This window comes from Pecten maximus, chromosome 18 (assembly GCF_902652985.1).
Source record: "Pecten maximus chromosome 18, xPecMax1.1, whole genome shotgun sequence".
Taxonomy (NCBI): domain Eukaryota; kingdom Metazoa; phylum Mollusca; class Bivalvia; order Pectinida; family Pectinidae; genus Pecten; species Pecten maximus.
In genome coordinates this window covers 25,808,873-25,828,499 of record NC_047032.1, presented here as the reverse complement: position 1 = coordinate 25,828,499, position 19,627 = coordinate 25,808,873, and the positions used below count along the sequence as shown (strand labels likewise).

At 34.8% G+C, this 19,627-nt stretch overlaps 1 protein-coding gene across 1 annotated transcript in view; it reads left to right on the top strand.

Annotated features, from left to right (window-relative positions):
* LOC117316397 (protein kinase C-binding protein 1-like) overlaps positions 1–19,627 on the top strand; it is a 67,331-nt gene that overhangs the window by 2,827 nt on the left and 44,877 nt on the right. The window contains 7 exon segments of the mRNA XM_033870942.1: positions 5,560–5,597; positions 9,777–9,896; positions 10,180–10,323; positions 13,929–14,132; positions 16,631–16,791; positions 18,374–18,517; positions 19,260–19,373. Coding sequence (XP_033726833.1) covers positions 5,567–5,597; positions 9,777–9,896; positions 10,180–10,323; positions 13,929–14,132; positions 16,631–16,791; positions 18,374–18,517; positions 19,260–19,373 — 918 coding nt within the window. The 5' untranslated portion in view covers positions 5,560–5,566.

Genomic DNA, 19,627 nt, shown 5'->3' with positions numbered 1-19,627 from the left:
TCTTCAATATTTTTATTCTATAGGGTGTAATATTCTTCAATATTTTTAGGGGCCGCAATAGCTGACAGTCCGTCCGTGTGTTGGACAGTGTAACCTCAGGTGAAGCTCCCAGGTGCGTGGTACAGTGCTCCCTACGCGGGGGCGATTATGTTTTAAGGAAGCTGAAAAACAGACTGGTTAGTGCTGCCAGGCTTTATTTTGTGTTCTTGGGCTAGATACTCTTATTTTCTGGGTGGTATGCGACTGGCCTCCCATATGTTGTTCAGATAGGTAGCCACCAGCTACAACAAGGAGACGCCATCGTTGATCAATAGAGTAAAATATTTATTCAATGATATAAAGAAACCACCTTTTGATGTAAATCATAGGGACTTGAGTTCAATTATGTAGCTCAAATTCCTGATCTATGTTCATGTATTATATATCAACCCGAGGTAAAGAAATCCTGCCAAGTCCCTGTGTTGTAAATAATTTGTAGAAAATTTAATTCTATAGTTAGTTAAGTTCAGAAAGTTCAAAATGTTTTATTGGTACAATTAATTAAGTTGAGGGTTAGTTAAGTTCAGAAAGTTCAAAATGTTTAATTGGTACAATTAATTAAGTTGGAACCCTCTTAACATTTTGAGTATCCGATGCTGACTGATTATAGTGTCAATTTTGCATTGATTTTTGCAGATTGAATTGAGTAACAATCTTTGATGCTGAACAAATGCCTAACGCAGAGGAAATATTTGCTTGGGTACCTTTGCATTTTTTTCTAACTTCTGAAGTTTATCCATTAATAAGCCTCTCTTTGGTAATAAGCCCATGCACACATGTCTACCGCAGTTCCCATAACAATGGCATCAAATGGAATCTTTGTAGTAGCTGTTGGCTACCTCATACATAGGCTTGTTACTATCCACAGTAATTGGGGTGTGACGTGTCCGGCTTCATCCACGACAGCACAAGAAGGTCTGTAAGTCACAGCTTCAAGGAAAGAAAATTGTCTTGGGTACAACACACCCGGAGTGTTCTCCTGAGGTAGCATGAGTCCCATTGATGTTATACTTGACTTATATCATGACTAGGCTACCATGGCCCCGTTACTAATTTTCTTCCACATTCAGACACTTGAAGAAGTTGAACCACTACCTTTCCATGAATTTAGAGATTCTAAAAATAAATTTCTTCTAGCCTGAGTCAAGGTAACCTACTGGTATACTCTCCACTTTTATATTACTCTCCTTCACAAAAGACTTTGCTTCTGAAAACAGCCACAACCCTGGTTCTTCAGCTCAAAGGAAGCCTCTCAATCTCCTTTAGCTTTCACCGGGTGGTCAACAGCACCAAATCTGTAATTGGAAGGAGTAATTAAAAATACCCTGTATGTGCTTAGCATTAAATCTCTCTCTCCCTGCAGACTTTCCACCACTATGCTACAGAGAAATCCCCACTTGCCCCAGATGGTAAGGTGACCTATATCTTCTCTGCTACATTGATACCTTTTTCACACATAGATATTTGCCCCTGAAGACAACCACAGTGCCCATGATCTTTAGCTCCAAGAAAATCTCTCAATCTTGTAAAGCTTACACTTGGAGTGCTAAAAGGCACCAAAAGGTTTGAACTGACCATAAATGTATATATACCCGAAGTCATATTTTGTTGAAAATGCTGGAACTACCTAATATTACATCACTTTGTATCAGAATAAGTAAATTTAGTTATACTGAAATAATCAAAATTATGTTTAAACAGATAGCACAGAATACATCATTAAATAACCAATGAAATGCAGATTTAACAAGAAATATCTTTAAAAAAGATAAACGGCATATTTATATTGCTGGTAGTTATAATGTAAAACTGCTGGTGAAATAAATCAACGAACTAATGCGTTTCAGCACGGATAACAAAATTTTATCAAATTGAATCATTTTTGGTGATAATAAGACTGCATTTGAATCAGGAATATAATTTTATTAATGTGTCATTTGAAAAGATACATCCACTTATTCAGCTTACATTCAATCTGAACTTTGTTTCGTTTTTAACTGCATATCTGCATTTTGTATTTACCGCTACATTGACCAATCACATACTTCATCTTGACCAGTATAACGCCACCTGTCGTGTCATATCTGGGGCCAAAAGAATATTATACGACTATGCCGAAAAATATAAATGACTATTACATCTTTTTACTTGGTGAACTTGTAGAAACTTTCTTCTCACATACTTCACAGAGTTATACGGCGGTTGCTAGGGAAAAGATTAATAGAATCATTCACCCCCATGGAAGTGAGACAGGAGAATATCAACCCAAGGGGAAGATTCTTAAGTTGCCAAACACGAGGCTTGCCGAGTGTTTGGCAGCTTAATTATCTTGCCCCGAGGGTTGAGATTCCCCTGTCTCACTTCCATGGGGGTGAATGATTATTTTTTCTTACCCTGTTTACCCTCTTATGTATCTAATATTGACGTTACATCAATGCAAGGAAATGTTGACGTGATGTGATTGAATTGTCGACGTGACATCATTGAACTGTTGCCGTGATGTCATGGTTTGTTAAGGTGATGAAATACAATTGTTGACAATGTGAGAAGAGCATGTATAACTTGTCTTTTCCCTAGGGTGAGAAAATCTCGCCCCGTTAAAACTGCGGATATCCCTGTCCAGGGTAAGAGAAAATTCCATCTCACACAGGGGGGGTGGGGTAGAGACAGCCGGCACATGCAATATGACGCTGCTCACAGTAACGTAAATGATGACGTCATAAATTTTGACACACATTCCAAGGAGCATTGAAGATGGTGCGATGAAAAACTTTCATAAAAACTTACGTTTGGTTGCAAGTATGTGAGAACAATAATCAATCATGGATCTGTTCCACAAACAATGATATCTCAACCCTCGTGTAAGAGTTTTGCTGGCCAGCACTGGGTAAGCCTCGTGCTGACTGGCCAAACTCTTACACTCGGGTTGAGATATCCCTGTCCACAGAACAGACCCATGTTAGATTCTATTAATCTCCACCTTGAATGTGATTGGGTAAAAATTGATTTTGGGATTCAAAAGAGTAATATTCTCAAGGCTGAGTAATAGCCTTGGTAAACATTATACATTAACACTTCTATATCAGTTTAAAACAACTTAAAGCAAAAATAGTGTCATTATTTAGGTGTATAGATCATAGGAATTTTTCTCTCAATTGTTGATGGAATCTGAATCATTGTGTATTAAGGAGTTGTAATGCCTGCCCCTGCTGGACTAATGACTGCTCCCTCTTAGCTGACATCCTACCACTTTGAAGGAAAAGCATACCCTCTATAGCCTGATCTAGTCAGGTGACCTAATTACTCTCAATCCACATTTACAATTATGAATTATGTACCACTGTCAGTTTTTATGCAGATGTTGGAAAAATGCCAGAAAATCAACTTTATGAATTATTCTTTGAAACATGTTTAATGATCTGTGAGGCTGTTGTTGATATGTAAATAAATGTGTTTGATTTCATAGATAGAGTATGTCTACATAGAGGTAAACCTTTGGATTTTGCTGTTTGTTGACTCTGATTCATTGTACGTGTGATACGGTTATGTCATAAATATTGTGATTAATAAGACATGTATAATATATAAAGTAAAAGTAAAAGTCTGTCTGTCTGTCTCTCTGTCCGTCTTATACATGGAAATTAATTTGTATGTGTTAATTTACATTCTCATAAATACAAGTTTTGTGATAAACAGAATCTGAGACTGGTAACTAAGTACTGAGACTGGTAACTAAGTACTGAGACTGGTAACTAAGTACTGAGACTGGTAACTAAGTACTGAGACTGGTAACTAAGTAGAGGGTTGAACTTGTTTGATAAATTCAATATGACATAGCCACTCATGTAAGATCCTCTCTTTCTATTCTGATAGGTTAATTTGGTTAATTCTTCTAGGTTAATTTGATTATAATTCTGTGAGGGTATTCAGTTGGTTTAATTCTGTTAGGTTTATTTGGTTAATTCAGTAAGGTTAACTCGGTTAAATTCTGCTAGGTTGATTCTGTCAATTCGGTTAATTCAGATATGTTGATTCCTTTAGATTAATTCAGTTAATTTGGTTAGGATATTTCAGTTAGTTTAATTTGGTAAGGTTAGGTTAATTCAGTACATTCTGTTAGATTAATTTGGTTAGTTTAATTCTATCAATTAGGTTAATTCTGATAGTTAATTCATTTAATTCTGTTAGCTAGGTTAATTCAGTTATTTCTATTAGGTTAATTCAGTGAAATATGTTAGGTAAACTCAGTTAAATATGGTAGGTTAAATCAGTTAATTATGTTAGGTTAATTCAGTTAATTATGTTAGGTTAACTCAGTTTAATATGTTAGGTTAATTCAGTTTAATATGTTAGATTAATTCAGTTAATTCAGTTAGGTAAATTCAGCAATGTCTATTAGGTTAAGTCAGTTAAATTTGTTAGGTAAACCCAGTTAAATATGTTAGGTTAATTCAGTTAATTATGTTAGGTTAATTCAGTTAATTATGTAAGGTTAATTCAGGTAATTATGTGAAGTTAATTCAGTTAATTATGTTAGGTTAGTTCAGTTAGTTATGGTAGGTTAATTCAGTTAATTATGTTAGGTTAAATCAGTTAATTATGTTAGGTTAATTCAGTTAATTATGTTAGGTTAACTCAGTTTAATATGTTAGGTTAATTCAGTTTAATATGTTAGATTAATTCAGTTAATTATGTTAGGTAAATTCAGCAATGTCTATTAGGTTAAGTCAGTTAAATTTGTTAGGTAAACCCAGTTAATTATGTTAGGTTAATTCAGTTAATTATGCTAGGTTAATCCTGTTCAGTAAGGTGAGCTGTATTCATACATAATAGAATGTTTAGACTTCCTCCTCTTAAACTTATCTCAGGATCCCAAGTCAAGACAGAGTAAGTTTGTTCACAAAGAAATCTGATTATAGGGAGTCATAAACTTAGGTCTGCAGGAACATAGGCCGCAGTGGTCAGTTCCATCCCCTGTGGAGTGTGAAGGGTGTGGGTTGTTCATGATCACAGCTGGGTCAGCTACATTTCATAATCCAGAGATCTAGATCAATCTATTTTTGTACATTCCTCAGAATATATACATTGTACTTAAAAAAATCATGTCCTAATACATATCCAGATGTTCAAAATTGACCAGGTTGATTAAATTAAGGGGTAAGTATATATTTTGGCCCTAATTTGATTTTCCTAGTTTCACTTTTGGATTTTATTTTGGCCAATAGCTATAGCACTGCTGAGGAGTTCTAGAAAGACAAAACAGATGGATATATATATATATAGGTGAAAGTTTTATATACTGTATTCTACCAGATAAGGACACTGTACACTGGTTACAAAAACACCAAACAGGTGTGCTTAATATAAACACTTATTAGTTTGAATATGGTGTACGTTATTAGGCATGTATATCTAAAACTAAATTTAAACATTCAAAGGTCCATGCTATCATTTGTGTGTTCAGTACAATCTGTTGTAGGTTTGACTGATATTACAATTTAGTTTTCTTTTTTTCGACAGATTTATCATGAGTCAAGGGCGTGGAGAGAACAACAGAGGTAAGAAAAGCTATTTTACAATTAACAGGTCATTTATTGAAATCACAAATATAATTCATTAAATATTAAATAAATTATAATATGAAATATGACTCATTTATTTTAAATACTGAATCAGGAATACAACTCATTAGTATTGAATCTGAAATATGACTAATTTAAAGATTAAATTTTCAAACCAGTCATCATCAGATATTTAATCTGTAGCAATATTAATTGATCTAGAACATTGAAATGGTGTGAACTTTAAAATCTGTGAAAAGTGAAAACCCTACTGGTCTGCAACAGTGACATTCGTGGTCTGTTAACGTCGAAAGCCACAGCAATTTTAAGCTACAGGATTATTTCTTGAACTATAAAATACATATAGTGGCAGTTATAGAGGAAACTAAGGATTATTTCAAATGTCCGGAATAATTGTGCATATATTCCCAATAAAAATTATGAACACATTGGTCACAATAAATTCTCTATACATTGTGCTTGGATATATATGTCCCACAGTTTTCTCAGCAATAGTGAATTCCTTCACTTAAAATGTTCCATATAGGAAAGCATTATTGTATACAGGAATTCCTTCACGTCAGATGTTCCATGTAGGAAAGCATTCATTATTGTATACGGAATTCCTTCATGTATGATGTTCCATATATAGGAAAACATTATTGTATACGGAATACTTGACTTACTTGTTAAGGTGTCAATTATACGGCCACTTATATTATCTGGAGTTACAGCTTACAAATATAATTCACGACAGAAACAATGTACCAGGAAATATACGGCATTCATTTTTGGCCATATCATAATGAACAGGATTCTTTTACTTAATTTATATTGAGAAAATTAGGTATATGGAAATATATCGTTATAAGTGGTATATTATAAAATCTGATATTATTATAAGTGGGATCCGAATCTTTGTTAAAATTTTCCTGAAATTCTGGAATGCTTTCTAAAATTAAGAATTTCTATCAGTTAAGGAATGTTCATGAAACTGACCAAGATTTCTATTATGAAAACGAATAAAAAAAATCCAGACAGGAGATATAATTCTGTACAAATTAGTGATACATTTGTATATACAGGCAATAACAGTGTTCTGATCGGATTTTATTAAATAAAACTAAAATGTACATGCATAAGGTAACATTAGAAAGACAGGATTTGACAAATTGAAGTCAAGCTATCACTATACTGCCCAGGATGTACAGTCTGGTCTGTAATACTAGCTGTGCTGTCAAACTATTTAATTATCAGTAGTTTCCCCCTTTCGGACCCCTCTTACTTTACATGGAGATACACAGATCTAGGGCTGTGGTAGCTAGCTGGTTAGGGTCATTGTGTGTGATTTGTTTGACTGAGCCGCTGGGGAAAGCAGAGTCAATGGACTATTATAAACTAGTATGTAGTAGCTGTTTAGGCCACTGTCGTTAGCTGTATGGAATTTATTTGTTGATTAAAACTGAAATAATTACATATACACAAAATCTGTACCATAATTGAAAGTTTTAGGAAATTTTTTTTTAATGACAGACTTTTAAACTTAAATAGACAATAAAACCACAATACAGGCACATCGTAGCTACAGCCTTTATTATCTGGAAAGTCATCTAGATTGTATGACTTTGGCACATGAGAGGGCCGTCAAAAGATTATGACTTTGATAAATGACTTTGATAAATATTTGATAAATAAGACGCTGTCTATAGATTGTATGACTTTGATAAACAAGAGGGGGTCTATATATAGTATGCCTTTGATAAATATTTGATGAATAAGAGACTGTCTATATATTGTATGACTTTGATAAACAAGAGGGGGTCTATAGATTGTATAACTGATAAATAAGACCCTGTCTATAGATTGTATGACTTTGATAAATATTTTATAAATAAGACCCTGTCTATAGATTGTATGACTTTGATAAATAAGAGTCTGTCTATAGATTGTATGACTTTGATAAATATTTTATAAATAAGAAACTGTCTATAGATTGTATAACTGATAAATAAGAGGAGTCTATAGATAAACTCTCTCCCCTAATATAAAAGTTTAGTACCATATTTATCCTCAAATAAGCTCTCTCCCCTAATATAAAAGTTTAGTACCATATTCATCCTCAAATAAGCTCTCTCCCCTAATATAAAAGTTTAGTACCATATTCATCCTCAAATAAGCTCTCTCCCCTAATATAAAAGTTTAGTACCATATTCATCCTCAAATAAGCTCTCTCCCCTAATATAAAAGTTTAGTACCATATTCATCCTCAAATAAGCTCTCTCCCCTAGTGTAAAAGTTTAGTACCATATTCATCCTCAAATAAGCTCTCTCCCCTAGTGTTAAATTTTAGTACCATATTCATCCTCAAATAAGCTCTCTCCCCTAGTGTAAACGTTTAGTACCATATTCATCCTCAAATAAGCTCTCTCCCCTAGTGTAAACGTTTAGTACCATATTCATCCTCAAATAAGCTCTCTCCCCTAGTGTAAAAGTTGAGTACCATCTTCAACCTCAAATAAGCTCTCTCCCCTAGTGTAAACGTTTAGTACCATATTCATCCTCAAATAAGCTCTCTCCCCTAATATGAAAGTTTAGGACCATATTCATCCTCAAATAAGCTCTCTCCCCTAATATGAAAGTTTAGGACCATATTCATCCTCAAATAAGCTCTCTCCCCTAGTGTAAAAGTTTAGTACCATATTCATCCTCAAATAAGCTCTCTCCCCTAGTGTAAACGTTTAGTACCATATTCATCCTCAAATAAGCTCTCTCCCCTAGTGTAAACGTTTAGTACCATATTCATCCTCAAATAAGCTCTCTCCCCTAATATGAAAGTTTAGGACCATATTCATCCTCAAATAAGCTCTCTCCCCTAGTGTAAAAGTTTAGTACCATATTCATCCTCAAATAAGCTCTCTCCCCTAGTGTAAAAGTTTAGTACCATATTCATCCTCAAATAAGCTCTCTCCCCTAGTGTAAACGTTTAGGACCATATTCATCCTCAAATAAGCTCTCTCCCCTAATATGAAAGTTTAGGACCATATTCATCCTCAAATAAGCTCTCTCCCCTAGTGTAAAAGTTTAGTACCATATTCATCCTCAAATAAGCTCTCTCCCCTAGTGTAAAAGTTTAGTACCATATTCATCCTCAAATAAGCTCTCTCCCCTAGTGTAAACGTTTAGTACCATATTCATCCTCAAATAAGCTCTCTCCCCTAGTGTAAACGTTTAGTACCATATTCATCCTCAAATAAGCTCTCTCCCCTAGTGTAAAAGTTTAGTACCATATTCATCCTCAAATAAGCTCTCTCCCCTAGTGTAAAAGTTTAGTACCATATTCATCCTCAAATAAGCTCTCTCCCCTAGTGTAAAAGTTTAGTACCATATTCATCCTCAAATAAGCTCTCTCCCCTAGTGTAAACGTTTAGTACCATATTCATCCTCAAATAAGCTCTCTCCCCTAGTGTAAACGTTTAGTACCATATTCATCCTCAAATAAGCTCTCTCCCCTAATATGAAAGTTTAGGACCATATTCATCCTCAAATAAGCTCTCTCCCCTAGTGTAAAAGTTTAGTACCATATTCATCCTCAAATAAGCTCTCTCCCCTAGTGTAAACGTTTAGTACCATATTCATCCTCAAATAAGCTCTCTCCCCTAGTGTAAACGTTTAGTACCATATTCATCCTCAAATAAGCTCTCTCCCCTAATATAAAAGTCGAGTACCATATTCATCCTCAAATAAGCTCTCTCCCCTTATATAAAAGTTGAGTACCATATTCAACCTCAAATAAGCTCTCTCCCCTAACATAAAAGTTGAGTACCATATTCAACCTCAAATAAGCTCTCTCCCCTAATATAAAAGTTAAGTACCATATTCAACCTCAAATAAGCTCTCTCCCCTAATATAAAAGTTTAGTACCATATTCAGCCTCAAATAATATAAGCCCCTCCCCTAGTGTTTAAGATCAGTTTTGAATTTTTGGAGGACTTATCTTAGATTATTGTTAGGAAATTGATGAGAGTACCGAACTGAAGAAGGGGACTTGTGATGAGGAGCTTATTGGTGGACAGGGGCATATTTGCAGATGAATTACATTGGTAATTAAGATGTTGCTGTGCACACATTCTGTTTTGATATCCAACAAATTATTTTAAATGCTTAATCATTTTACAGATACTATATCCCTGCGTAAGCGCCCAGGATTACAAAGAATTATCACAAAGAAGGAAGCCGAGAAGCCAAAAGATGTAGAAAACCCAAAAGAAAAGGAAAAGGATGGCGAGAAAGAGAAAGGTATACATGGGAGGGTGGGGGTTAATTAACTGTAGATCAGTAATGAAAATCGTGATTGATTAATGGAACAGTTGATGTTGAATTAATGATTATATCTAATTATCGTGATCAAGATATCTCTACTTAAGCATTTGATATGAAGCTTGATTCCTCTGCACAATGAGTTCACTTAAAAAATCATTTTGAATAATTAAAAAAAACCCAGAAAACATGTATTAATAACTGAATTAAAGACAAAGTCATCTACAACAATTGTCTTATATTTTGCCACTTTTGTTTACAGTTGAGCAAACTCATGAATCTCCGCCGGCCGCCGGAGGGCGTGGTATACGAACCCGTCTTTCCACAGGCAGCATCCACATGAATGGAACATACACTGTCGCTGTTGCCAAAGAGATAGAAAATAACCAAAGTCTAATGCACAAAGGTAAGACAATAGATAGCTATCTGTCAACTTGTCATTATGATATTCCATACTTCTGGTATCCAAATACTAAATTCTTTTCACAAAAATCTTTTAAGATCACATCATCCTTAAGGCTTTAAAACAACTGTAGTTTTTCATTGTAATTATACATTTTAGGTTTTTTTTTCTCTCTTTAAATTTGGTAATATTTTACATCGGTTTTCTTCGTTACATTTGCGTAAGCTCTAATTATAGTATTTTACATAAAGTTTTAAATATTTCCTTTGATTTCATGTATACAGTCTAAATTTTAATCCAACTGTTATTGCCGATTTTGAATTTCTACATTTTCAAATAATGTCATTATGGTATTGTTGGTGACAACTGTGAGCCAAAATGAACGAAAAATGTATACATAATTATGTACCTAACTGTACAAACTCTTAAATAAAATCCCATATCTGCTTACAACGAAGGAGGCAGCGGATACTCTGATGATTGACCATCAGACTAGGTTACTCAAGGTGAAGGTCCAACGTAACGTTTGATCATTTCCTGGGGTGGTTTGTGTCTCTTATGGAAGTTGATCATGAGATCATGTACCTCCCTGTACATGTGACGTTTGATCATTTCCTGGGACGGTTTGTGTCTCTTATGGAAGTTGATCATGAGATCGTGTACCTCCCTGTACACGTGACGTTTGATCATTTCCTGGGGCGGTTTGTGTCTCTTATGGAAGTTGATCATGAGATCGTGTACCTCCCTGTACACGTGACGTTTGATCATTTCCTGGGGCGGTTTGTGTCTCATATGGAAGTTGATCATGAGATCGTGTACCTTCCTGTACACGTGACGTTTGATCGTTTCCTCGGGGCAGTTTGTGTCCCTTATGGAAGTTGATCATGAGATCGTGTACCTCCCAGTACACGTGACGTTTGATCATTTCCTGGGGTGGTTTGTGTCCCTTATGAAAGCTGATCATGAGATCATGGACCTTCCTGTACACGTGACGTTTGATCGTTTCCTCGGGGCAGTTTGTGTCCCTTATGGAAGTTGATCATGAGATCGTGTACCTTCCTGTACACGTGACGTTTGATTGTTTCCTGGGACGGTTTGTGTCCCTTATGAAAGCTGATCATGAGATCATGGACCTTCCTGTACATACCGTATTTGACCTAATAAGGGCGCAGGGCACGGGTAATTGACAGTGGGGGCACCCTTATTAAGATTAGTTATTCTGAAGTTTTATGAAACAGACTATACCTTATAGCAGAATACCCAAGGCTGTGGAAACGGTAAAATATTCGTCATAAAAATATTCCAGATGAAGATATCTATTCATTATCATATATTAAGCTTAAACATCACTTGAGTATTCCTGTAAACTTGTAAACCATACCAGCTGATCTTTAGACCAGAGAAAGTGTGTTCCACCATTTATGTTCAAATGGAACTCTTTTGTGTTCTATTTATAGACACAGATGATTTCCCAGATCATATCAGACATCGTTTTCTTTGACCTAATAATTGATTTAAAATGTCTTTTACTAGCTTTCTGTTCTGAACAAAAGTTATTTATCAACAAGAATGAAGTCTTTTACTTTATCTTTAAATAAAGATGGTAAGTTATTATTTGTATGCGTGTTTAGTTTCAGGTGCTATTTGCACTGACATGTCATCTGTAGGAATAGACAATATGTGGCGAAAACTTGTGTTCCAGTTACTTAATTTGCTGAAGAAAATTGAATATATAAAGTAGCAAAACATTTCACATGAATTATTACTTTTGAACACCATTTTGACACTCGGTCAAAGATTTATTTCCTTGAAAAAAGGTAGGGGCGCCCTTATTAGGGCAGGCGCCCTTATTAGGTCAAATACGGTATGATGTTGTGGTTGTGTTCTTGGTGAAGACACTTAATCCTGATCGCTCTTGTTATTTATTGAGGAAGGCACCAGCTACTATCATGAAATAATGGATCAAAATGATCCTGGCTTTATGGAGTGAGAAACCGAGAGATGAAATGTATAAAAGTACAATAATAAGTCTAATAATGGTATATAGCTATGTTTTATCTGATGTCCTTACTTTGTAATATCACTCGTCAGATGTCATTCATGATGTCATGAGAATCACAAATTGTTTCAAGTTCTGTCTACTTTACTGATGATGTTTACATATTTGTAGAGACTACCAATTTTAGTAAAAACTTCAACATTACTGGCTGCATATTTTTATTGTTTTAATTTGTTAGATTTAAGCTTCGGTATTATTATGGCAGCAGAATTTCTTACTTCAGAATTTTGGTAAAATTCCAAACCTCATGGCTACTTTGCTGTTTATATTCCTGGCTATCAGCCAGCTGTATGTCCATCTGTCTGTACACATTGGGTTATAAATTAAGTCCTGTAGATTTAGTCATTCACTCAATAATGACGACAGGAAGATGTTTGCTGAAGTTTTTAAGGGATCAAATATCATTGTTACACAGTCAAACTGAAAAAAAAGAATAAATTTTGTTTAAATCTTTGAATATTAAATTTTTAAATCTTATTTTTGCTCTATTTTCATCAACCTGGAAGCAGGGACGTAATTTGATTATTCACAGACATTCTTGTTTGTTTTATATGAACTAGATCAGCTTTTGTTACGACAGTTTTAATTCTTTGAATATGCGTACTGACTCAAAATTCAAGACCACAGAATAAATAACAGTGTAGTTATATAGTATTCATGCAGTTTAAACTGTTTATATTTGATTATGTCAATGTCATTTCTTAGTCTGCCCATAAATTAGCCCCTTTCTCATTTTTGCAGAATCCTCAATTTTTAAATGTAACATAAAATTAAAAGAGGTCACACGTAATTAGATATATATTAAGTACTCCTCAAACTTTAAAGTTTCTTTGAGGATAAATACAGTTCTTAACTTTTACACTAGGGGAGTGAGCGTATTTGAGGATAAAAACAGTACTTAACATTTATACTAGCAGAGAAAGCTTATTTTAAGATAAATATGGTGTTTAACTTTACACTAGGGGAGGGGGCTTATTTGAGGATAAATGTGGTACTAAACTTTTACACTAGGGAGGGGTCTTATTTGAGGATAAATACAGTATTAGACTTTAACACTTGAGGAGGGGGTTTATATTAGGATGAATGCAGTATCGAACTTTTGCACTGGAGAAGGGGGCTTATTTGAGGATAAATATGGTACTCAACTTTTACAATAGGGAGGGGGCTTACTTGAGGATAAATACAGTTCTAAACTTTTACACTAAGGGAGGGGACTTACTTGAGGATAAATATGGTACTAGAATTTTACACTAGAGAAGGGGGCTTACTTGAGGATAAAAATAGTACTAAACTTTTGCACTAGGGAAGGGGCTTACTTGAGGATAAATGCGGTACTTAACATTTACACTGGGGGGGGGGGGGGGGGGGGGGGGGGGGGCTTACTTGAGGATAAATGCAGTATATGAGTATTGTCATAGTTCAAAATTAGTTTCAGAAATAGAAATCAGAGCAAGCATCTTCCTTGATTACTACTTATGAACCCTGTACATTTTTATCCCATATCCACAGTTATGAATGATTGTTTTAATAACAAAACCTGTTGTATCAGACCCAGACCTCGATCAGGCAGTCACTGGAAGAATGAACGACTCGTGGACGGCTGAAGAGAAACTCAAAATCGTGGACTTTGCAGAAAAATTTGGCAACAGAGCAGCCGGACGTCGGTTCAGTGTTGGAGAATCTAATATACGCAATTGGAGAAGGCAGGAAGATGAACTGGCATCCATGCCTAGCAGCAAACGAGCTAATAGAGGTAAACAGCCCTCACACCCAAACATGGAGGAAGAACTTTATGCTTGGATCCGTGATCGTAAAGAAGAGGGTATTGGTGTTGGGTCAACAGATATTCGAAAACATGCAGCAGAGCTCTGCAAAACCAAGTACCCTGACCCAAACTTCAAGGCCTCACTTAATTGGTGTTACCTGTTTATGCGTCGCCATCACCTCAATTTACAGCGTATGTTGATTTGAATTAAGTTTTCGGTGATCTCTTTGTATTTCAAAATCTCAACAAACCACTGAAATAGTCACTGTTAGTTTAATTTTGGTCTGCAGTGTGTCCTGATTTTGAGTTTAATCTTCTAGAAATTTTGTCACTTAAAAGTCTCTGATCATTTTCATTTCTGATAAATACCTAGAGCTAGAATTTTTCTTTCTCGTCACTCTGTCTGGTACTTTAATGCAACATTTTAGGCAAATTGATAATGGAAAATCCTTTCCAATTGGCTCTCTGATGCATTTAATACCCAAAAAGGAGGAAATTGAAGAATTTGGAAGTGATAATATTGTCATATTGCTTTTATGTCTCGGGCAGACATTCCATAACATCTCAATTTTAGCTTCTCAGATTCAGATTCTATAAGTCCTACATATGCAGAGATGTGATGTGCGCATGTTTTCGTATATATGTATTTAAAAATTGAAACAATTTGTGTTCCAATGATATCATGATGATATAGTACGAGTTTTCATTTCAGAATAAAAAATGTTCTTTTAAATCTGCTTTGAAATTCAAAACTTTGTATATGTTTTATGAAATAAACCTAGTAATTATATACAGATATATAAAAACAATGTAGTCTAACATGGTGTGTAGTTACTCTACACAGCTAAATTGAATTGAACCTGCTAGAAAACCACAAAATCCATTAACTGTAATTAGTGCAAATCATTGCAGGCTGTGTTCATACATGTTATCAAAGTTCTCAGTCTGGGAGGAAAATCATCTTGACATAAACATTCCCCTCCGTTACAATCCTCACCGTAGTCTTTACTGTAACAGTGTTATCTGGCTAGCTAATTGGACTCTGACACAACTGCATCAATATTTATGTAACGTCTTTCCAACATTCAATTATGATGGCTAAAAATGAATGTTTTATAGATTGCCTTGGGTATAGCATCACTTTTTTAATTTTTAATTTTCGCACACATCAAAGCTTTGTAAATGTTTTACAGCAAAACGCTTTTAAAATACTATAAATGTATATACATGTATATAAACACGTTCAGGGTATTTATTTTGGAGCTGTATTCAATGACTGTGAATATAGCAAAATTAAATCCTCCATGAATATTAACCATGCATATACAATAATATCATATTTTAAAAGATGTGGAGTATATTCCTTTAACTCTTAATTCTGTTTCACTACTGAGTGGTACCTAGGGACCACGTGAGAGAGGTGCGTGCGCATCTTCCATCATTAGCGTCGTATCTTCAAATTAGGCCAGAGACGGACAATGCCATCTCTGCCAAAATCAACGGTTATATCAAACAATTTTGATATTAATAAACAATTAGTCCAGATACTATTATATAATAATATACTAAAAATTATTGTATTGTAAATTCATTGGGGAGTGACGTACATTAGAATTGATATGGTAAGTCAGATTACCAGTCTACTTGAATTAGTTAAAACGTTTTACACAGCTAGAAGTCTTAACTGATGGCAAGTATTAGTACTGAAACAATTATAATACATAATTATCTATTGGAGTATTTATGTAAACATTTACACCTGACTAGTACTGTTGATGTCTGCTCTCAAATCCTATCCCCCCCCCCCACACACACACACACACACACACACTCACACACACACACACACACACACACACACACACACACACACCCACCCACCTACCCTTTACTGGCAAAAAAAAAGAGGCTGACACCAATTTTCAAGTTTGTTTCCATGTGTGTAACAAACGACATATAATCAATAAATCCATAACTATGATATCATATCATAATTGACAATATTTCTGATCTAGTCCCATCATGATGAATGAAATATTACAGGTTTGGTAGCTTGTTTCTGAATTGTGTTGCTAATAGAAAGATTAAAAAACAAATAAAGGTCAGTCTATTAGAATAAATTTAACAGGAAGATTTTGAGGAAAGGAAATGTGTTCTGAAATATCATAAGATATTTTGTGGAAAAGGGAAAATGTAATTGAATGTACAATGTACCTTCAATGAAATATAAAAATGTGCTCCTTAATTACGTAGCTATATTGTACTTTAAAAATTCAGAACAAAGATGGAAAATTCAACAAAGGATATATGTTTAGAATTACTACCTGGTAAGAAATTTTGGGGTTAAAAAGGAGAAAATAGTGTATAAATTGGAATATTAAATCTGAAAACATGGTCAGTATCCAGATCATGCTTAATTTCTGGACATGCTGGGAATTCAGTGATTGCTTTATGAAGACTAATAAATTATTTCATTTAATTTGTAGATGTATCGACTCCTCCTTCCAGTAGTATCACGACAACAAGTGGCAGTGGCAAAAAACGTAGCCAGGCCGGAATGGTCGATGGAATACATGCCCAGGGCCCAGGGGGACAAACTGTCCCACCCAAACGTCGCAAAATTGGGCGAAATGATGGGTCTGGAGAGGTATAAACACCATACTTGTGAACTTCTTTAAATTTTCTCGTGTAGATGCACATGTTAAATTTTCTCGTGTAGATGCACATGTTAAATTTTCTCGTGTAGATGCACATGTTAAAATTTCAAGCATCAGAAAAGAATTATTACAGAAAACCTTTCCACAAATTGTCAAGTTCTTTTTTTGAAGATGTGACTAAACCTGGATTTTATCTAGATTTATTCGGCATGTGTTGTCAAAGAAGTGGAAGATGTTTACTTTTCTAGAACAGCTGGTTTTATTCTCCATGTACGTTTTCATGTTGATCTTGACTTTGGGACTCGCATACCTGAGTTCTGGATTCATGCTTTTCCTGTTGGACTCTTTCAAATGAGTACCCACTCGTGTATATATCTCGTCAAAATTTTAGTTTGGTTTTCTGAGGTCCCCTGAACATTCCTACAAAAATCTGCCCTTATTATTTTATCTGGTTTGTGTTTGAGTTATAGATTCATTTTCATGTCAGTATTCTGTTTTGTGTTTGAGTTATAGATATATTTTCATGTCAGTTTCTTGTTTGATTGAATATGAATATGATATTCTTTTGTGCTTGTACAAGAAGTGACGTATTTGCTGTGGCTTTGTCCCGGTTACCTCAAAAGTTTCAATTGGCTTTAATCTTCCCAGCGGTATGTGTTGTGTTGAGTAGGATGTGAAATCATTTTTCTTGGACGAATTTGTTTGTTTCAGTTTGTAGTTTTTTTGACATTGATATCACCTGATATGGATTCAAATATTCTGTTTTGTTTACTACAATATTTGTTGCATGTGGTACCTCTAACAAATAATCCCCAAACCCATTAACTACACCCACACACCCCACAACCACCATTGAAGTAAAAAAAGTTTAAAAGATTGTAAATACTGCAGAGTCTGTTTTGGTTTGAATAGCATCTTTCTTTCAGTGTGGGGTTTGTGTGAAAACTAATCATAGTGTATTTCGGTAATCTGATCATATTTGGTTAATAAATTATTATTTAAAATTGGGAGAGTCGGGGGGGATGTTTATTAAACAGTATCCCTGCCCTGCTTGATGGAAAATTTCCCCCCGATATATTATTAATGTAAAAACGTATTTATTTAATTTATTTAATTCATATCTGTTTTGATTTTTATAAATTATTTATCAAAAACGTTTGTTTTTGAGTAAGAAATCTTCATAGATCGATTTAATTTGTTGATGTTTATGATATATGTTTTATTATAGATTTTTTCAATGTCAGTATCTGTTTGAGTTATAGATTTTTTTCAGCAGTATTCTTTTTTGAGTTTAAAATTTTTTTTCAGTCAGTATTTGGTTTTAGTTTGATTATAGAATATTTCATGCAATATTTTTTTGAGTTATAGATTTATTTTCATGTCAGTATTCTGTTTTGAGTTATAGATTTATTTTCATGTCAGTATTCTGTTTTGTGTTTGAGTTATAGATATATTTTCATGTCAGTATTCTGTTTTATGTTTGAGTTATAGATTTATTTTCATGTCGGTATTCTGGTTTGTGTTTGAGTTATAGATATATTTTCATGTCAGTATTCTGTTTTATGTTTGTAGGACAATAGAAATGACTACTTCTGTTGGCTCTGTCACAAGGAGGGAACAGTGATTTGCTGTGAGCTTTGTCCCCGCGTCTACCACACAAAGTGTCTCAATCTCGGCCTTAAGCTTCCCAAGGACTGGGTGTGTCCTGAGTGTGAGGTATGTGAAACACTTTTCCATTGGGCGAATTCGTTCTGTTTCAGTTATGGAGTTTTTTTGACAGTCTATCACCTGATGTTGGAATCTACGAATATACTGTATTTTACAACAAAAAGGCAGCTGGTACCTCTCACAAATAATCCACCCACACACCCACACAACCACCATTGAAGTAAAAAAAAGTATTAACAAGGATTGTAAATACTTGAACAGGGGTTGCTGGTTCTGACAATCTCTTTTCTTTCCACCAGGTGGAAGGGATGTCTGTGAAAACTGAACAGAGAATGAATCATTTCGGAACTGACATAATGTATTCAAAATACAATTCAACTTCATTAACAGAATTGGGAGGGGGGGGGGGGGATGTTTATTAAACATGTATACCCCTGCCCCTGCTTTGATGGACACAATTTCCCCCCCCCCCTATATTTTCATGAGAAAACTTTGTGAAAAAAGAAATAATTTTCAATTTTTCCAATTTGACCTTTAATCAACCTTGAACTTTTTAATTTTTGACCTGTAAAGAACTTAAATGCAAAAAAACCCATTTAGTCTCTCATCTGTATGAGAGCGCTTGACAAGAACTGGAAAACTTCTAAACCAAATTTGTGATTGGTAGACGTACAGAGGATTTTATTTATAACGTTTGGTGGCGAAAAAAATATACTAAATGAGCTTATGATGAATTGATCTGGTCTCCTTAGTCATAATGTTCGACATCACTCCTTGTTTTTATTTGCAGAAGATCATGAGAGCAGAATGCATTGATACACGTTCAAAGGCCATGTCTATGATCAGCATAGACACTCTATGTACACTTCTAAAGTACGCACTGGAAAGGATGACACACCAAGGGGTAAGTTGTGTGGGAGCGTGATATCAGTGTAGATATGCTGTGTACACTTCTAAAGTACGCACTGGAAAGGATGACACACCAAGGGGGTAAGTTTTTGTGGGACGGATATCAGTAATATGCGATGTAACACTTCATTAGATTAGCATGGAAAGGATTGAACAAAGGGGTAAGTTGGGGGAGCGTGAATCAGTTGTAGATATCTGTGTACACTTCTAAAGTATGCCCTGAAAGATGACACACCAAGGTAATTGTGT